The sequence below is a fragment of the Diabrotica undecimpunctata genome, chromosome 3 (genome assembly GCF_040954645.1).
Source record: "Diabrotica undecimpunctata isolate CICGRU chromosome 3, icDiaUnde3, whole genome shotgun sequence".
Classification (NCBI taxonomy): Eukaryota; Metazoa; Arthropoda; class Insecta; order Coleoptera; family Chrysomelidae; genus Diabrotica; species Diabrotica undecimpunctata.
Window position 1 is genome coordinate 82,834,657 of NC_092805.1, and position 20,322 is coordinate 82,854,978.

At 32.0% G+C, this 20,322-nt stretch overlaps 1 protein-coding gene across 1 annotated transcript in view; it reads right to left on the reverse strand.

Annotated features, from left to right (window-relative positions):
• The window catches only part of RasGAP1 (Ras GTPase activating protein 1), a 122,584-nt gene that overhangs the window by 18,381 nt on the left and 83,881 nt on the right, over positions 1-20,322 (reverse strand). The window contains exons 7-10 of the mRNA XM_072526154.1: positions 17,572-17,773; positions 15,228-15,446; positions 13,246-13,484; positions 10,285-10,391 (exon numbers count right to left, since the gene is read on the reverse strand). Coding sequence (XP_072382255.1) covers positions 10,285-10,391; positions 13,246-13,484; positions 15,228-15,446; positions 17,572-17,773 — 767 coding nt within the window. The remainder of the gene's footprint in view (positions 1-10,284; positions 10,392-13,245; positions 13,485-15,227; positions 15,447-17,571; positions 17,774-20,322) is intronic.

Here is a 20,322-nt window from a genome sequence, read left to right on the forward strand (position 1 = left end):
TATGCTGAGACTACCATATTTCGAATCTAAACCTGACCCCATTGTCTTAAGCGTGCCGTTATAGACCTTCCGTCCCTTACATACGAATCGTCTACAGCATTGTTGGTGTGAACTAGCAGTCGAGAGTACGAAACATTTACAGCGTATTACGCTCAGTGTTCTCATATTCCGGCCTGAGTTATCCACAAAGTATATTCCGATCCCTTGTGACCATCCGATAGTGATAAAGCCCTAAATTCCGTCTCTAACGCCGACTTTATATATTACGATTAGAATAGAATAGTCCAGAAAATAAAACTTATTTGACTGACAACTGCTGAGTTTCTTATTAAAACCCTCTGGGATAGAGTAACGTTCTCAACGTCACTTGTCATTTTTCTTCTACAAAATAGTAGGTGCTCAACTTTTCTATCAACTAAATATTCTGTTTAATTGCTGTTCTTCAATTTAGATTTTCTATTATTTTAGTTCTATTCTCATTTAAGCTTTGTATACTTACTATACTAACTTTCTCCTACTTTCAACTAGATACAAATTTGTTTGTGTCTATATTTTGATAATTCCGATTTTTCAGTGTCAAATTAATTCAATTCAAAGGAATTGTAGTAGGGAATATGTATTTAAACAAAAATTTTAGTTCATTTTATTTCACAATCTCTTTTCTTGGGTTTTTTCTTGTCAAGATTTGGTTTGTCTTGTTCCCCTTTTGGGGTGGCTACACACGTGTTGTTCACAATTCACTATTAAAGGGATGTAGCAAGCCTACAATCCTAGCTGCTACCACGATGGACCAACATCTCCATCATCGAAGATATATATATATATATATATATATATATATATATATATATATATATATATATATAAGAAAAAAGAAGTACTTGTTGACTCGTTTGGAAAAAATAAACCTATGTTTGGATCGATTGGAGTCGATAAAAAGGCGCTATTATAGAGAGTACATTATAACACACAACCCAAGTTTGGCTTGATTGGTTGGTGGGTGGGTCCCAATTTAAAAATTGGCGGGTTTCATGTTTATTAAAATGACAACTGTTTGTCGCAGGTTATGTATCTCTCTGTTTGGCGTTGTGGTTTGGCGCTTAAACATCTATGATTAGGCGGTTTTATACCAATTTGCCAATAAGCAAGCACACAAAAAATTTTAATTTAAATTTTTCTCATTTATTTTTAAAAATCTGTTAAATTGTTTTAAAAATCTGTTCGTTAGAACACCATATTTAATTACCTAAGACTTTGTTTTAGAAAGCAATTATGGATTCTGTCTATCCATCTACTTCAACAAGTCCTATTCCATCTACTTCAACAAACTATGAAATTAACTCAGGAGCCTGCCATCTTTGCAGCAAAATATTTAAAAATGTGGAATTACGAAATCGTCATATCAAAAGTATACATAAAATAGATGTGTCGAATAAGAAAATAAATCACATTATTTGTCCCTTATGTGAACAAGAAACTAATTTAAAAAGCCACGAGAACTTACGAAAACATCTAAAGGAAAACCACCAGGTGAGTATTGAATTAATAACTTTTGAATTTTCTAGTTTACAAGAAAATATGAGACATGGAAAGACATGCAGAAATTTGAGTCAAGTTATGTTAAACAAAGAGCAGTTTATAAAAAGGAGTATAAGATATTATACTATGATTGTAACAGAAGTAACTTGAATGATAGGTCCAGTACTTTGTTACTTCAAGTAATTAAAACTTATACTAATCTATATTTAGGATATAAGCCCAACTATAAAATTAGGACAGAGAAATCTGGTGGATCAATTAAAATTAAAGGAGTGTGTCCCTCCAGGCTGATTTGCAAACTGAGAGATCAAGGACAAGTTTCAGTCAGTTATTGGAAAACACATGCTGGACATAAAGAGGAATTAAGAACCATGCATCTGTCAAAAGCAGAAGAAAAAATGATTGTAGAGAAGTTAACATCTGGGGTGCCATCTAGCAGAATTTTAGAAGATTCAAGAAGATTGGAAACACCAAAACTAGAAAGACTTGCCCTATTAACAAGTCAAGATCTCTCAAATTTGTCCAGGAAGTATAATACATATAAGAAACGAGATCAAAATGATATGGTAGCAACGGCTTTAAAGGTTCAGGAATGGAATGTTAACAACAAGAATTACGCTTTTTTATTCAAGAAGGAAGGTAAAGAAAGACCAATCATTTTTTTTATGCCTACTACAATTATAATTAATTCAATTCATTCATTCAATATACATTTTTAAATAATATATCTCCTAAGATTGTAGTTATTGGTTTTTTACATGAAAGCTAATTTTGTAATGGAGGTGCTGATTTATGGGACAAATTTACTAGTTTTTTTATTTTACTAGACAACCCTTTTTGGGTCTTAGTCTGTTTAAGAATACTTCTTCATTCTGATCTATTTCATACTTTGCTTTTCCAGTTTTTGATTTTTAAAATTTTCATGTCTTGCTTTATTTGTTCCTTATATCTAATCTTCCTTTTGTTTTATTTCCAACTGGAATTATTTGTTTATTTTGAAAGGGATTACATCTTATTTCATTGGTTCTACACTTTTCTTATACTGCAGTTGTCCTATTTGTATGAATATTATGATATCCAGATCCTGGTATTCCCTTTATAGTTAAAATGTATATCTTATTCGCATACAATTTTCTGTTACTGGTTTATATATGTGGCTCAAGATTTGTCTTTCAGAATTACCCGATTGGCTTTCTTCACTTTTAGTAAGTGTGCATGTTTGAGATACATACGTGAATAACTTATCTTATTAAGGTTTTATATAATTGGCACTTAGTTTTTTCTTGCATTATTACCTGACCTTTGTTGTTTAATTAAGCCATGGTAACTCTTATTGGTTATGGAGATTTTTCTACGCAATTATTTGTTAACACTAGTATTGCATATAACTAGTTATCCTATATAAAGTTTTTTACACTTGAGTGCTATACTATCCTATAGTTAGGTGTTGTAATCACTGATTACCTGCTGTTTTGCAGCTACATGTATTTTATATTAGCTCGATTGGTTTTCAGTTTACTTGTCCATGTAGTTTGTTCTATCTGATTAAGTTCCTCTTTAATATTTTATACTTTGTTCTTACTATTATGTTTTAAACATCATTTGCAAAAGCTAGTTGTCTGCATACTTATTGATTATCGTTCCTCATGAATTTACTCTTTCTACCTTCTTGAGTATCTTCTGCTTCTACTTATCTCTTCTCACATTGCTGCTGCTTCCCTTTATGTGCACTGTTTTTTCTGTCAGTTATTAATTTATATTCTTAGTCAAACCATTCACTTCTTTGTTTTTTCTCCATGCCTATTACTTCTGTGGATGCATATCTTATGGCATTTTACAGGTTCCCAATTCCTCATTTATGTTTTCATGCCTTGCTTTATTTTATAGTCTGTTGTTGAAGGTTCTTTCGTATTCTTTATTTTTGTTTTCATCTTAGAGAGCCCTTTTATATGCTACCTTTTCCACAAATCACATGTTCTAACATATCATGGGCTCAGTATTATTAATACTAGGACACTCAAATTTTTTGGGTTTTAAGTTATCTTTTTTAAATAAGAACTCAACTGAACTCAAAAAATAGGACTAATGATTACCTATTAAAATATACAATAAAATTTCAGTCTCTTACTATTAATTTATCTTTAATTATCTCTAAACTATAAATTTTGGGTAAACTATAAATTTGGTGTTTTATTTTTATTAGGAGAACAACATGATGTACTTAAAAAAGAAGATTTTGCCTTAGGATTTATGAATTCTGTAATGGAAGATAAATTAAGAGAATTCCCTAGCATAATTTGTATGGATGGTACTCACGGCACAAACAAGAGGGGAATGGATTTAACAGTGGTGCTTATAAAAGATGACAGGAATACAGGATTTCCAGTTGCGTTCTTACTGTCAAACAGATTGGACCAACTAGTTCAAGAAGTTTTTTTAGGTATGTATTATATGAGTAATGACAATTTATAACTGGTAAGTAAAAATAATTTTCAAAAACTTTTAGGTGCCCTCAAGAATAGAATACAGACTGAAATTCATGCGGAACATTTTATGAGTGATGATGATGGAAAATATTATAATGCATGGGCGAAGATTATGGGCAACCAACCAAAAAGGCTTTTATGTACCTGGCATGTTGTGAGAAACTGGAATATTCAAGGGAAGAAGAAAATACAGGATCCAATTTTGAAGAAACAGATGAAAACTGAGATGAAAAGAATTATTAATGAAATGGATGAAGATCGTTATATACAGGGTGGTCCTTAAGTAATTGTACAAACGAAAACCTTAAATTCTACACTTTAAAATATTACGATTTAAGCCAACTTGCTTAAATAAAATGTTGATATTAAGAAAGATACAGGGTGTTAAAGTGGAAATTTAAAATTTTATTTTTCGCTATAACTTTTACGTTTGTAAATATTTTTGGACAAAAATTTATAATTGGATGCTTTAAAGTAGGATAAATTATAATTTTATACAAACTTTAATGTAACTGATAGAGGGCGCCACATATGACACATGTGTGGCATAGATTTGCGCTTAACTTTTTTGCTCTTAAAGTTAGCTCTATTTATGTTAAAAAATAATAAAGATACGTTATTTTTACAAGGAAAAGGTATACTTGTTGATAACCCCAAAATTTAACCGTTTTCGAGATATTCGCATTTTATAAGTCAGCTGCATAATAATTCTTAGTTGTAATATTTGTGCGGTGAAGCACTGAATACCTGTAGATAAGCATAATTCACAGTTTATTCTTATTACAACAACTTAAAGATGATAATGTAACATTACAAAATTTTTGTAATGGCTGCTAAATGTCTTATTGAAGAAAATATTCTTCATCTTCTTCTTTAGGTGCCGTGTCCGTATTCAGACGTTGGCCGTCATCATGTTTACAATTTACCTTTTCTATCGCTTCTTAAGTTTCTATACCTACTGGAGTTGTATTACTTTTTCCCTATTGTAAAATGCTGAAAACCCAAAATATGTGGTTTATGTAAGATGGTACACCACCACATTCTAGAGAGAAGGCAGTGAGAACATACTTAAATATAACTGTTCTGAACGTTGGAATGATCGTGGCAGTCATATTCCTTTGCAATGTGGTGAGATATTGATATAATTATTTAATTTATAAAAAAATCCTAAAGAATACTTATCATTCATTACATAAATTATTTAACCATTTTTATTAGGACAATTAGAAACTAAAGCCAGGGATTTAATAACACATATGTGTCTTGTTTCATAATACTTTTTCTACCAATCTAACCTTAAAGACTCAGCATTTTTACAAAAACATCATCGTTGGCCCAAAAACGATATTGTTATAAATATAGTAAACACACAGGTAATTTAGTTCAGCATAATATTAGTTCGTTAGTTAATTATAACAGACCATTTGTTCGAGATGTAATTAAAGTTACTCGTAAGCTGTAACGTAATCATATAAATAAGTATAACATCGATAGGTTATTCCGTGTTTATATAAATAACCCATGAATTAAATACATCACAGTTTAACACACTTAAACACATTATTTAACCTCTGCCACAAATAAGATAAAGTTCCATAATATACCATAAGGTTTGGATATGTATCCAAAAGAATATATTCATCCATTATACATTATAGCCACCACGTAGCCCAGAATTTAATCCGCTTGATTTTGGTGTATGGGGCGTATTAAAACAACGTGTCTATAAGAATTCCATAAACATTCGCAACCAACTATGGGAAGAAATAAATACTGCAGCAGTTTCTTTAGAACCAATGATGCTATTTAACATGAGACGATCTTTTATGTACTATATTGACAAATGAATTAAAGAAAATGGTGGACATATCGAACACTTACTTTGACAAAAAGTTATGTTATTTAGTTTAATTATTTCTTAATTTGGTATGTAAACAAAATGTTTTGATTATGACTTTAATTTAACATAAAACTTAAAATGTTTGATGTAAAATCCTATTATTCTGTTTTTGTCAAATCCTATTATTAATTATCCTGCTGATATATTTATTTTATTTATTATTTCGTTAATTATTAACTTTAGTTAAAGGTATTTTATACCAAAATTTAGATTTATTAATGTTTTTGTCTATTTTTCCTTCGTTGCCTGGAGTAATTGCGTTAAATCAGAATTATGCAGCTGATTTGTAAAATGCGATTATCACGAAAACTGTTAAGTTTTGAAGTTATTAAGAAGTATACCTTTTTTTTGTTAAAATAATGTATCTTTAATATTTTTTATCAAAAATACGGGTAACTCAAACATCAAAAAAATTAAGTGCAAATTTATGCCACATATGTGGCATATGTGGCGCCCTCTATCAGCTACATCAAAGTGTGCATCAAATTATAATTTCTCATATTTAAAAGTACCCAGTTGTAAATTTTTATGCATAAATCTTTACAAACATGAAAGTTATAGCGAAAAATAGAATTTTAAATTTGCACTTTAACACCCTGTATCTTTCTTAATATCAACATTTTATTAAAGCAATTTGGCTTAAATCGTAATATTTTAAAGTGTAGAATTTACGGTTTTCGTTTGTACAATTACTTAAGGACCACCCTGTATAATCGTTATTATATAAATATATAATCAAATTACAAGAGGCAAATGAGATAGATTTTTTTAATTATCTGGCAAGGTAAATAAATATATGAAATCATACATTTTAAGTCATCCTTAAGTATATTTTTTTTTGTAGGTATTACTTTCAGAATGAAGAGAGAATCAAAATGTGGGCCCATTGTTACAGAAGAAATTCAGGAATCAATACAAACATGGCGATAGAATCTTTCAACAACCTACTGAAGACCAACCACCTTAGAAGAAATGCTGCAGTATCAATCGAAAAGTTATTGGACACAATAGACGATCTAGTGGACATCAAAATGTGGAAGAGGATTATAGACATTGAAAGACCAAATGCGAACAATTATCAAGATAGGGTTATAGCAAAAGCACACAAAATGGCAGAAACGATGAAAAACAAAGTAGAGGTTAAGAGAAATGGTATATGGTCAATTTCAGGTAAAGTCATTTAGAGATCCTAATAAATTATATAATGTAAATATAAGGCAAGTATGTGAAAATGAATGTAAGACATTGTATTGTAGAGTATGTAAAATTTATATTCATCGCTACCAGTGTGAGTGTGCCGAATATGTGGTGAGGAATACCTTGTGTAAGCATGTGCACTTGGTAAGAATGCATGAGGAGCGCGAGGGAACTAACTCTGTTTTAGATGATGCTGCAAGGTGTTTGGCAGTAACTTCAATTATCAAATCAAGGCATCAGGAGAAAATTAATGAGTTTGTCAGAGGGAAGGTAGAACAGACAAATGTCATCCAGGAAAAAACCAAACGAAGTCTTCAAATAGAAAACTTGGTAAATTTAGTAAAAACCATGGAAGACTTAGATGATGAAAGCTTTGCAAGATTACATGACAAACTTGTGAGGGACATTCAAGGAACAAAGCGCAAAGTGAAGAAAGAATTTCAGGAAGAGGCGAAGAATGTTACAATGAAGCGAAAAATGGAGAAGCAGGAATATTTTCCTTCCAAAAAAAAAAGGAACTGAAACAATTTTTTAGCTCACAAGTATTTTTTGTTTTGTATCTGTATTGAATTTTTATTATAGTTCTATAACAAGAAATGTTAATTCTATAACAATATATAAAGTTCTATTTACAAGAAAGTTAGTCAATTTAACATTATTATACATTTTACTTGATTAGTAATATAGTGTAATTTTTTATAAGATTATATGTAGGCACACTTAGGTTAGGTCTGAATTTTAAAGGTAAAATTTGTACATTAAAATAGGCAATGATGTTATTTATATACTTTTATATTAGAATTTTATTTTTAAATCGGGATGTACTGGGCCCTAGGTGAGGTTTAGAGGGGTTTTTCTTCGCCATTGCACCAATAACGCCCCCCCTCCTTTGATTTCCCAGATTTTTAATAAAGAATAAAGACATTTTAAACATAGCTATTTAGTGTTTTATTTGGTTTGCAATAGTTATTTCCAGTAAACCTCTGCTTTATTTTTGGTGAAATCTAACAGAATTTAGTGTAAGGTTCTCAAAAATGAAAATGGATAAATGTCAATTTGGATTTATGCAAGGCAGGTCTACAACAGCAATTTTTATTACAAGACAGCTAATAGAAACTGGCAAAATTTTGTGTGAAAAAAGGTCTTCATTAGGGTTTCGTGTTAAGCCCATATTTATTCTCATTTGTGCTGGATTAGATATTAACTGAACTTTCTTGGTATTAGTAAAAAAGATTAGAGTAGTGAAGACAGGTCCTTGAAGAAAAAGAATTAAAATTAAGTTGGATACAAACAAAATATTTAGAATATTTTTTTAAAGATGATATTTCAAGTCCAGATAGAGTAGTTGGCTTGGATAGACAAGAACTCCCAAAAGATGATTTTCTGTTTTTAGGATCGGTATTACCGTTTTATCTATATTTCAATTAAAGGTAAAGGAAAGAGGTAAATTGAGTGATGTGTGATAAAAAAGGTACCAAGAAAACTAAAAGGTAAGTTGTATAGGAGTGCCTTACGACCAACTAAGATGTATGGTACTGAATGTAGGGCAGTAAAAAAAGGGGATGAACAGCAATTGCATGTTTCTGAAAAACCATAATCTCATACAAAAAGCGGATAGGTACTTAGTCCCTGGAAGAGAAAAGAACAGAGAGGAAAATAATTAGAGAAGCCGATCCCACATAGAGAAAGCTAACGAAAATAATAATAAATATAAGGTTGAATGCTCGAATAAATGAACTTTGATCAGATAAAAGGCATATATCGAGCACAGTTTAATTAAATCTTGCCCAAGTACTTTCGATCCCTAGATCATCTTCAGGGGCATCTGAAATAAGCCAAGAAACGTTTTTTTATAACCAAAGAAATTGATTAACTTCGATAAAAACTCGAAGTTTTATGGTTGAAAAAAGGTTTTTTATATGATTAACGTTTATAGACTTACTTCGTCAATTGTGGCCTATCCGGCAAGAACAAGATGTCATAAACATATAATTGTACATTACACTCTGGGATCATGATCTAGGGATCGAAAGTACTTGGGCAAGATTTAATTAAACTGTGCTCGATATATGCCTTTTATCTGATCAAAGAAAATAATAATGTTAATGAATGTTCTAGAAATAAAAATAATAAGAGGAACCTCTAAATCTTAATAAAAAATTACCTAATATAAACAATATCTATACATCTAATAAAAAAAAGCATCACTAGCATATCAAAATAAAATAAACACAAGTCAGAACTTAATTTTAACTACATAATCTCAAAAGAAAAATAATTAGATTTCTAATAAAACTGAAATAGCCAGCTTAATCCTAAAATGTGAATATCATCCGCTTTGTACCAATACCACAGTATAATAAAAACTTTAGCGATATACTGTGCCAATATCTCAATTGTCATTTTAATAAACATGAAACCCGCCAATTTTAAAATTGGGACCCACCCACCAACCAATCACCCAAACTTGGGTTGTGTGTTATAATGTAGTCTCTATTATAGAACTATTTTTTACTACTCGAGCTTTCAATTGTACTTACAATTATTTTCAATAGCTAAAATAAAAATACAAATTGTGGAACAAACAATTGTAAAACAGTAGTAACTCGCCAAATACAATTAGATTTGTTAATGAATTTGCTGCAAAACGTATTAAAAAAGCATTATTATAAAACCTTTTGATCTAATAAATGTTTCTCCTTCTTTTTTAATTATTTTAAAAAAATATTTGGAAAAATTATTTAAACAAAAAAATTAATTTTGATAAATTATAAATAAATTAAGAATAGCAACCAATTGAAAATTACGAATAACCCTTAATGTCATGAATGCCAACTTCGAGAGAAAGTTAGTTTGTAGTTTTTTTGCAAAAACACAATAATTCTAAATAAACAACAAAAATGCAACCCCGTCTGTAGTAATGTGTTATTACTGAGTGGTACCGTCACAAATTTTTACTACTTTGACATAAACGTGTTATCAACTGCTAACAAAATAAAATTTACAAAAATATGTGTTCACATTATTTTCTTACAATATTGTAAATCCGCATACAAGGAAATATCCAATTATACTTGATTATTTTCGAGGAAAAGATATACTTCAGTATTCAGTTGCTATTATCGGCTTGTTATTATAATCAAGAGCTCATAATTCACTTACCTCTACTTTTGGAATAGCTGAGATCATGAGTAGTAAGCTTAAAGTATCGCTGCTTGAAGTTCTTCCTCCCAAATCGTTTTCTTCCTTGTGCTCTCTTAATCATAAGCCTGAAAGAAATTTAAAATTAATAAAATTAATATGATCTGTAATTAGAAATTTTAGAAAAAGTTTATTTAAGGTAGGTACTTTACCTTGTTATCACTCTGCCGCAGAAACAAGAACAAATTATTATTAATATTTTCATTGCTACAAGGCATTATTTTATTTAAACAAATTCATTTATATCATTATAAGTAGCTGACATGTAGATGGCGACTCAACAACAAATGTTAGTAAATGCTAGATTTATAAAGTACCAATATTCAAACGTCACCCATCAAAATTTGACCACAATGGTCCCATTAGTTGATAAGTTACAGTGGCTTAGGTGATGCTCTTTTGCAAATTTCAAAACAATGGAAAATTTTGAAGTTTGTGTGTTGAGAAATCATTGCAGTGTTACTAGGAATTGGTTCCATCAGAATTAACTGCTAAGAAGTGGTATGTTAACTTCTAACGTGGTCATATTTATTCAAATGATGCTGAACGCTTTTGTGGTCTAAGTTCGACAATTGTTCCTGAAAACAAAAAGAACATCCACAAAATCGCTTTGATCAGTAGTGAATTGAAGTTTAGTGAGATAGCAGAGGTCGAAAATACACTCATGGACAAAAACATCCAATATTTTGGAATTTTCCAATTTTTTTTTTGTGGTCACTATTATTTCAAAATAATTTTAGATTATTGATGATACTTATATAGTAGGTTGACGTACTCAACTGGTTTGAAATATTTTGACGTTTATTCAGCGTTTAGTGTCATTCGTAGATTTTATCATAAAAAACCTTCACGTAAAGGAAAAATCATAATAATTCGGTTATTTTTAGTTTAATTTATTAAGTTTAATTAAATATTATTTTGATTTAACTAAGTTTAAAACAAGTACGCCACCAATTCAACACTGCGATGAAGCCCAAGTAACACAGATTGTAATTTTGTACGAGGAAGGCTATTCACAAAAAGATATCGCACGACGTCTCAGGAGAAGTCAATCTACAGTTTCTAATACTTTAAAAAGATATCGCGAAACAGGATATTTTGTACGAAGGCCTGGTCAAGGACGCCCAAGTTGCACAACCGCAATTGATGACCGTTCACATCGATGCACCTCAGAAATGAGCTATTAAATGTTAGACAAGTTAATATGAGTTCAGAAAAAGTTAGACGAAAATTAAAAGAAGCAAACTTAAAGCTCAGGCGCTCCGCCAAAGTTCCACGTCTTCTTCAAAAATCATAAAGCACGTCGTTCAAAATTTGCAAGAACACATATTCAGTGGAATATCGTCAACTGGAAAAATCTTCTTTTCACTGATGAGACCAAAATCCTATTATGCAAGCCAGAAGGTCAAAAACACGTCTACAGAAGAGTTGGAGAACGATTCGCCAGCTGCAATTACGCCCAGACCACTAGTTTTATAGGTGGTGGCATAATTCTTTGGGAAGGTATTAGTTGGGAGGTAGGCACAGCACTGGTGAAAGTGATTGGATGGATGACTGGTGACTCTTACGTTTAAAAAATCCTGCAAGATCATGTTTTGCTATATGTTGATTACATTGGATACGAAAGATTCATGTTAATGAACGATAATGCTCGACCACATGCCGCTGCCATAGTGAGTAATTATCTTGATGAGGTCCAAATTCGGAGATTGAACTGTTTAGCCCGGATTTAAATCCAATAGAGCACATGTGGGATCACCTAAAACGCCACATACGATAAAGAAATCCCGTTTCAAATACGATAGAGCAGCTTCGGCTTGCTGCACAGTATGAATGGAATGCAATTTCCCAAGGATATGTCCAAAATTTACTTGTAAGCATGCCGAGAAGGATGCAAGCAGTCATAAGAGCTAGAGGGTGAATACTCGTTACTGATCATCCACTTCTTTCAGTTAAAAGGACTTATGTATATTATTTAAGCAATTTAAATTTAGAGTAAAATAAAATTAGTAATTAAACATTGTTAAAATAAACTCTATTTCACAATAAACTACTTGATTGACCAGAATTTATTTTGAAAAACCAAATATTAGAAAATTCCAAAATATTCGATATTTTTGTCCATGAGTGTATCAGGAGGGAATGTATTCACCATTTTGCAATAACGTGTGTCATGATAAAGTTGTGTTCAAAGTGGGTTTCAAAGCCTCGTTGGTTACAGTTGATCAAAGACAACAATGTGACGAGTCGGACCACTGTTTATATAACAATAACTTTTTCAACATAATTAAATGTACCCAACAAATTCTAAGTCGATAATGACAACTATAACACCAGTGATAAAACCCGATAGATCCGCCTTCGAGCAGATATATAAAACAGAGTGCGATGCAGAATTAAATAAATTCCAACTGAAAAAATTCGTTGAACATTGATATGGTTCTTGGAAAGTCGAATACGCTAGAGTGAGAATGCAAGGAAAAGTCGACTCAATCACGAAAGATTGAACTAAGAGAAGCGAAAAACGACTTTAAAGAAAATAACAAAAAATTCCAATCCAGAGTAAAAACACAAAAAGATAGAATATATACAGATAAAATATATAATAGATAGAAGATATTAGAAAGAGAAGCAAGAAGAAGAAGAAAAGATAATTGCGTAAACTAAGCGTATTTTAAGGCCAAAGTTAAATCATTCTAGAATACATCCGATTGTTGGGGTAGCGTTGAAACACTTATTAACACTGAAACACTAATTAATATTATTGAATTTTGCCTCAAAGTTGTGAAATTTAAAGAATTGTAGAGAATATTATGTATTGCACATAATATCGACGAAGAAACGATATAATTATCATAAAGGCATATTAAAACTCATCAAAAAAGACATTTAATACTATTACATATTAGAAATACCACTTACCCTTCTTTTAACATAACTGGCATATCGTTCTCGATAACCTGTTGACTAGAAGTATTGGCGGATATTATCTCCAAAAACTGCCGAACAGCTGTCATGTGCGTCTCTGTATAGAACTCCTTATACAGACCCTCCATGTACTCTTCTTTGCACACTTGCTGCGTCGATCTACAACTAACCAAGTTGCCCAGAGACTGGATGGTCTTAGATATTAACGTAAGCGTCCGGTTCGTCTGACAGTCCTAAACAAACGAATTGATTTGTTAACACGAGTAATATTATATAATGAGTCATTCTGAATCATGGGATTCCGCGGTTTAATTTCAGACGTTAAAATTATTATTTCCAAATTCGTTTTTTTAATTTTCAGGAATACTAAAGCCAAAAGTTTTCTATGCATTTTAAAAAGTATTTTTTGTACACACGTCTAGAAGTACGTCATTAATCTTCAAATTATTTGCCAAGCTTGATAATGTAGAAAACCATCAAATGTAATAATATACTATATATAGATAACTATACACAGCACAGACATTTTTTGGCCAGGCACAATCCTCCCACCTTTCACGAAATCAAATAAGGAAAGTATAATATGATACAATGAGGATATCTATAATAAAAGAGTACTATTTTGTCGATGCATTGTACATATTTCTTGGAATATGTTTTATTTGGAGATAAAGCTACTTTCCACTAGAATGGTATTGTAAACATACATAATATCTGCTATTGCTATTTCCACATTTTCACCCACAGTCAACATTATCGTTAAATGTTTGGGCTGGAATTCCTGGAAATTATGTCATGGGACCCTTCTTTTTCGAGGATCACATAAACGAAAAAATGTATATATACATTTTTTGGACAACGAATTGCCGGAAATTTTTAGTACCATTGAAGAGATACGTGAGAGAATGTGGATATGGAAAAAAAAGGAGCGAGAAGGTGGCCTCCATGATTTCCAGAGTTAAACAAGCTAGATTTTATTTTCTGGAGCTAAATAAAATATAAGGTGTATAAAACACGAGCTATAACAAAAGGAGATATAAATTAGGGAATTAGAAATGAATGTATGAGATTAAACAGAAATGTATTAACTAGTGAATTCGCTCTTTTGAAGAACACTTGCGTGTTTGATGAAGGTATTGATGTCGACGGAGGCAAATTTGAACATTTATTATAAATTCAACGATTTTTTTGTTTAATTAAATATTTTTTTACATTTAATTTTATTTGTATATTAAACGTCACTTTAACTACTTAGGCATTTTGATATCTTATTAGATAATAACAAATTAAGGATCAGCCTAGATTATTATGTATTTTTTTCACGGCCATCCTAATAAAATATTACTTCGTTTTTGTTGCAATTAATGTTTGGCTAAAAAAATCGCGAATAACTCACAAATTAAAGGAGTTAGTTATAGGACATGCTTAATAAATAATAAAGAATAAATTAACAAATAATTAAATATAAAAAATAACTCATTCCAAGTTTTAACCAAAACTGTATACAAAAATCAAATATTTCGTTATATTAATTTTAGACAATAGTAGAATGTAATAAAAATGTTTTAAACATAAATATATTTTTAATGTCAAATCTCTACAATTCTACAGGGTGTTCATTTTGCTAAGAAACTAATGGAAAAGCGTAATTATCTTTTAAACTACCTCGTATAAAACTGCCAAACATATTTAAAAAATGAGAACACGAGAAGTATCTAAAAATGTAAAAATATTGTTCCAGTAAAAAAAGATAAGTTTGTTCCACCCTGTTAATATGGATGGCCCTGTATATTTGAAATATTTTTAAATCTATCTATGCTGCAACTTTCATCTAAATTATTTTTTCGTATATTTATATTACAAGCACTAAAGTGTTACACCAAAAAAGCTCTAAATAGTGTGTATCAACAGATAAAAATATTTTAACAATAAAATGTTTGTATAATCGTACACTTTACTACTGAAATATTACTTACTACTGTCTGGGTAGTCAAATCAAAAAGTTTTGGACCTAAAATGGCGGGTGCGAAAAACCTGAGGAATATGAATCCGGATATGACAGAATAGCGCACTCCTTTGTTTTCCGGGAAATGTTTCATGGCACACTCCTTCAGGTTGTAGAATATCTGGCACATTAAAGCTGGACAGTGCACAGCACTTTGCGTTATTGCTTCGAAGATTTTTTGAATATAGCACTAAAAAATAAAATTTGTTTAATATGATATAGAAGTTCCCATTTACCCATAAGAAGAAGGAATAAACAAAGAGATCAATTTACGAATTCATAATCGTCTACGCTTGCTCTATCTATGATGAGAAACGGAGTCATGCACACTTTCATTTTCGAAACAGACTGGGAACCCTAGTGACTTTGTTCTTCATGCGTTTCATACAGAAAAGTTGCAAGTTTCGTAAAAACATGTGCGTCTGGTTAATACACTTTCAAAATACCTTTGATCTCATATAGAACGACCTTTTTAACTGTATGATATTAGCTGGAGTTGACACGATCTTAAGATCTTCAAACAACTCTACCATCATCAAACCGCGACCATCAAAGTGAAGAATATTTGGGTTAGAAAGATTAAAATAAAACGAGGAGCAAGACAGGAATATGTCCTGTCACAGGAATATGCAAAGTTCAATGTATACTTGAAAGAAATATTCATTAGGCTAAGCAGTATACAATAAAGCATGAAAATAAACCAAGAAATAACGTTACACCGGCGATACAATAATATCGGCTGAAAGATTCGCCGACTTTTAGACCCTAATTAAACTGGTGAAAAAAGAAAGTTATCATAGAGGTCTTACTATCTATTAATATCATGAAAACTAAATAGCAGTATGAAAAATATATATGTATACCATTCTGACTGAAAGGTGCAGTTATTGCAGAACAAAACAGTTTAAATAAGTCAGTAGCGGATTTTGATTTCGTCGAGAACATGCCGAGAATCAACATCTGTAATGCTACGGATGGCAACTTGCTTACCAACAAAGATATCCTGCTACGATAGGTAAGATACTTTCGAGAGTTGCTGGGAGGGAAAGCTACCAGCAACATAGAACATAAATTCCACAAATCCCCAGGCACCGATGATACCCCAGCAGAGTTATTTAAACACGGTGTAGAGCAGATCACCAATGTGACGCAAAAACTAGTTTGTTTTTGCAAATGTCTAAGGAACAAAGCTTACGCTTAATATACCCTTTACACAAACAGGACAATCACTAGAATGCAATAATTACGGCGGAAAACTCTCCTAAATACAGCATACAAAATATTGTCAAATATCTCACATGAGATCTTATACCGAAGCGTTCCTATAAGAATATCAGGCAGGTTTCAGGCTTGGACGTTCAACTATTAATCAGATCTTCACACTACGACAAATTCACGAAAAAGCGCAAGAGTTTAATATAGATATCTACCATTTGTTTGTAGATTTTAAAGCGGCATAAGACCAAGTCTTTACAACGCTGTGAATGAGTTAGAAATTCCAAAAAAATTCATATGCATAATAAATCTCACGATGACCAATATGCTACCACCAGTTAAAATTCAGAACGAGTCTTCAACACCATTTGAAATACATAGAAGGTTAAGGCAGAGAGAAGCGCTGGCGTATCAGCTTTTGAACATAATCTTAGAAAAAATCGTACGAATCGCTAATTGAGATAGCATGGGAACTACATTTAACAGATCAGTCCAAATTCTAATATATGCGAAGAGTGGACATTATGAAACACGGAAATCCTAACTGAGCTAATATTAGCAGCAGAACGAATAAGATTATATATAAAGCAAAATAAAACCAAATTCATGCCGACTAGCACAAACACGAGAGCTGGAAACGTTAACGCAGATCAGTTAATGAAACGGTCAAAAAATTAAGATATCTAGGAACATCAGTTAACCCCAATAACTCATCAGGAGCAATAAAACGGCGGACCATAATAATTGCAAATAGGTGTTCATGGTTTATCAAAGTATATCAAAGTATGTTCGTTGTGCATCATGGTTTATCAAAGTACTTTTTGGGCTAATTTTGAAGATATCATTAACGACCCACTAATAACGATGACGCGTTTAGCATGATGAACGAAGAGAGTGAACTGCAAAATACAATAAAAAAAGCAGCATAATTTAGTCATACTATTAGAGGATCTAAATACAAGTTACTAATCAAGTTACTAATCAGAAAGTCTAAAAAATTCTAAGAAAATCTTAATAAGCTCACTGTTATTATTAAGTTCTAAAAATAAACAACGACACACATGAACTCAATTCAATTATGTATAATAGGAATGACTTACCTTAAGATTGGCTAAGTTGGTGGCAACCGTCGTGGCATCTCGGACGCGAGTTTGATCGATCTCGCACGGTTTCCTTTCATTAAAAATAAGTTCTAAGGTTGGTCGTAGGGTTTTGTGCAGGTACTGTAGTCCGATGAGACGCATCGCTTCGTCCATCATTTTCGAAACGAGGGTGTTCCCCCGAAATATCGTCGTAGGATCCCTGAAAACAGTATTTTTAATAAACTTGCACTCTTGAGGGGGGATAGGACAATGAAACTGAACAAAGATACAACGTTCATTAAGTACTTTCCCGTACACTGTCTTAGTCTAGGTCTAGACCTTATTCAAGTCTTCCAAACAAAATATGAGAGAAGAATAGTTATTAATGGTATTTCTATGTATTTTCGTTATTAATGATCCAAATGCCGGTAGACTTAAAGACTCTAATTTTCTGTATGAATCACTTGTTATCTCATCTATCCTAAGAGTATATACGGAACACTTCAGCCGAGACAGCAGAGTTTATAACAAAATACATCGAAAACATTAATTGTAAACAGCTAGTCGCCGATTAGAAAATGAACTGTCTGAGATCTTCACACTCGAAAAAGGAGTTGGAGGAGGAGGACAGGGTTGCATATGGTCATCGGCATTATTTAACATATTATACTCTAAAAACATCTTTAGAGGGGCCTTGGACGAATCAGAAGATGGGATTGCTGTAAATAGCCAACGTATAAACAATATTAGATATGCAGACGATACAGTGTTGCTGGCAGATAGTGCGCAAGGGCACCAAAGGATGATGGATAGCGTTGTAGAAGCATGTAAGAAATACGGCCTAAAACTAAATTGCAAGAAGACAAAAATAATGATCATTAGTAAGAACACCAAGTATAGACGCCCAAATTACAATAGGCGATACACCGTTAGAAAGAGTGCAAAAAATATGCTATTTGGGCTGCAATATTAAGGATACTTGAGATCACAGCTACGAAATAAAAACTCGTATTGAAAAAGCCAGAAGCTCTTTCAATAGCCTTAGGAAGATTCTCTGCAACTATCTTTAAGTATCAATATACGCATAAGAATTCTTAGATGTTACGTCTTTAGTGTCCTCTATGGAGTAGAAAGCTGGAGCCTTGCAGAAGATGCCATTAAACGATTAGAAGCATTTGAAATGTGGTGCTACCGACGTATGTTGAGGGTCTCATATATACACCACACAAGTAACATAACTATTCTAAAGAGGCTAAAAAATTATTAACATAATAAAAAACAGAAAATTGGCTTACTTCGGCCACATTATGCGTAATGATAAATACCGACTTCTACAGTTGATTCTACAAGGCAAGATTGAGGGTAAGAGAGGCCCTAGACGTAGACGTATATCCTGGCTGGCCAATCTTAGGAAGTGGACTGGTCTAACATCAACTGATGTATTTCGAGCTGCTGTGAATAGAATAAAATGGGTCAATGTGGTCGCCAACATATCTAGAAGATAGGCACATTTAGAAGTCGCCGTATATATTTTAATAGCATAAATACAGCAAATGACAATTATTGTTAAGTTCCGAAATGCATGGTTTAAAAATCTCATTTTAGAAGCAGTAGTAAAATAAATCGTGGCAAAGAAACATTGACTCACATCACAAAAATGGAGTATGGGTACCTATACTAGTAACATCAGAACTGAATAAATATGTAATCAACTTTCTACCAGTCTCGGAGAGGATATTACATACTCCAAATAAATACTCGACCATTCAAAAATATATACTTCAAATCTATGCCCCGACCGCAGATGGGAAATATGATGATTAAGTCAAAAAGCTCTATGATCAAATCCTAGATATCTTACGGAAGCTTAATGAACGCGAAATTTTATATAGTATAGGCGACTTCAATACATAAATTGGGGAAGTTCGACGAGGTCAAATGGTCTTAGCTTGGATAACCTAATGATCGAGGACAGAAATTACATGAATTCTGTAAAGAAAACAACATGATCCTTACAAACACCTGGTATAAACTACCCAAGCGACGAAAATATACTTGGAAAGCCCCATTTCATAATGGCAGCAACCCTAGGCCTTCAAGAAATCAAATATACTTATAAGTGAGCGCTTCCGAAATGTCAAAAAAGTTACTACCTTTCTAGGAACAGATATTGAATCTAATCATCAAGATCGGAATCGGCAGTTGTTTGACGATGATAGAAATAGTAATACTGAATTCTACCAAAATTGTACTGACGCGACTGTCCAGAAATTATTAAATTAGAGATAGGTAGAACACGCTATAAAAATGATAAAATTAGGAAATATTGTGGTCCAGATAATACACAAAACAAATTTTTAGTCTTAGTCGTAACCCACAACCAGATGCAGAGTTTCAATTAAATGGTGTCCAAGTTGAAAAAGTACACAAAATTACATATTTAGGAACCGCCTCAACGGACCAACTAAATCCAGACATAGAAATAAAACACAGAATAGCAATGAATAAAACTACTTTTCATAAAATGAAGACATTTCTTTGAAGTAACCATCTCAGTTTACAACTAAGATAAAGAATGACTAAGTGCTACGCTTGGTCTGTACTCCTGTATGGAGCAGAAGCGTAGACCCTAAAAGTATCAAGCGTGAACCGAATTGAAGCATTAGAAAATTAATTCATAGACGGATGTTGAAGTTACCTTAGACGACAAGGAAAACTAAGGTGGAAGTATTAAGGAGGGTCAACAAAGATGTAGATTTACTAAAAACT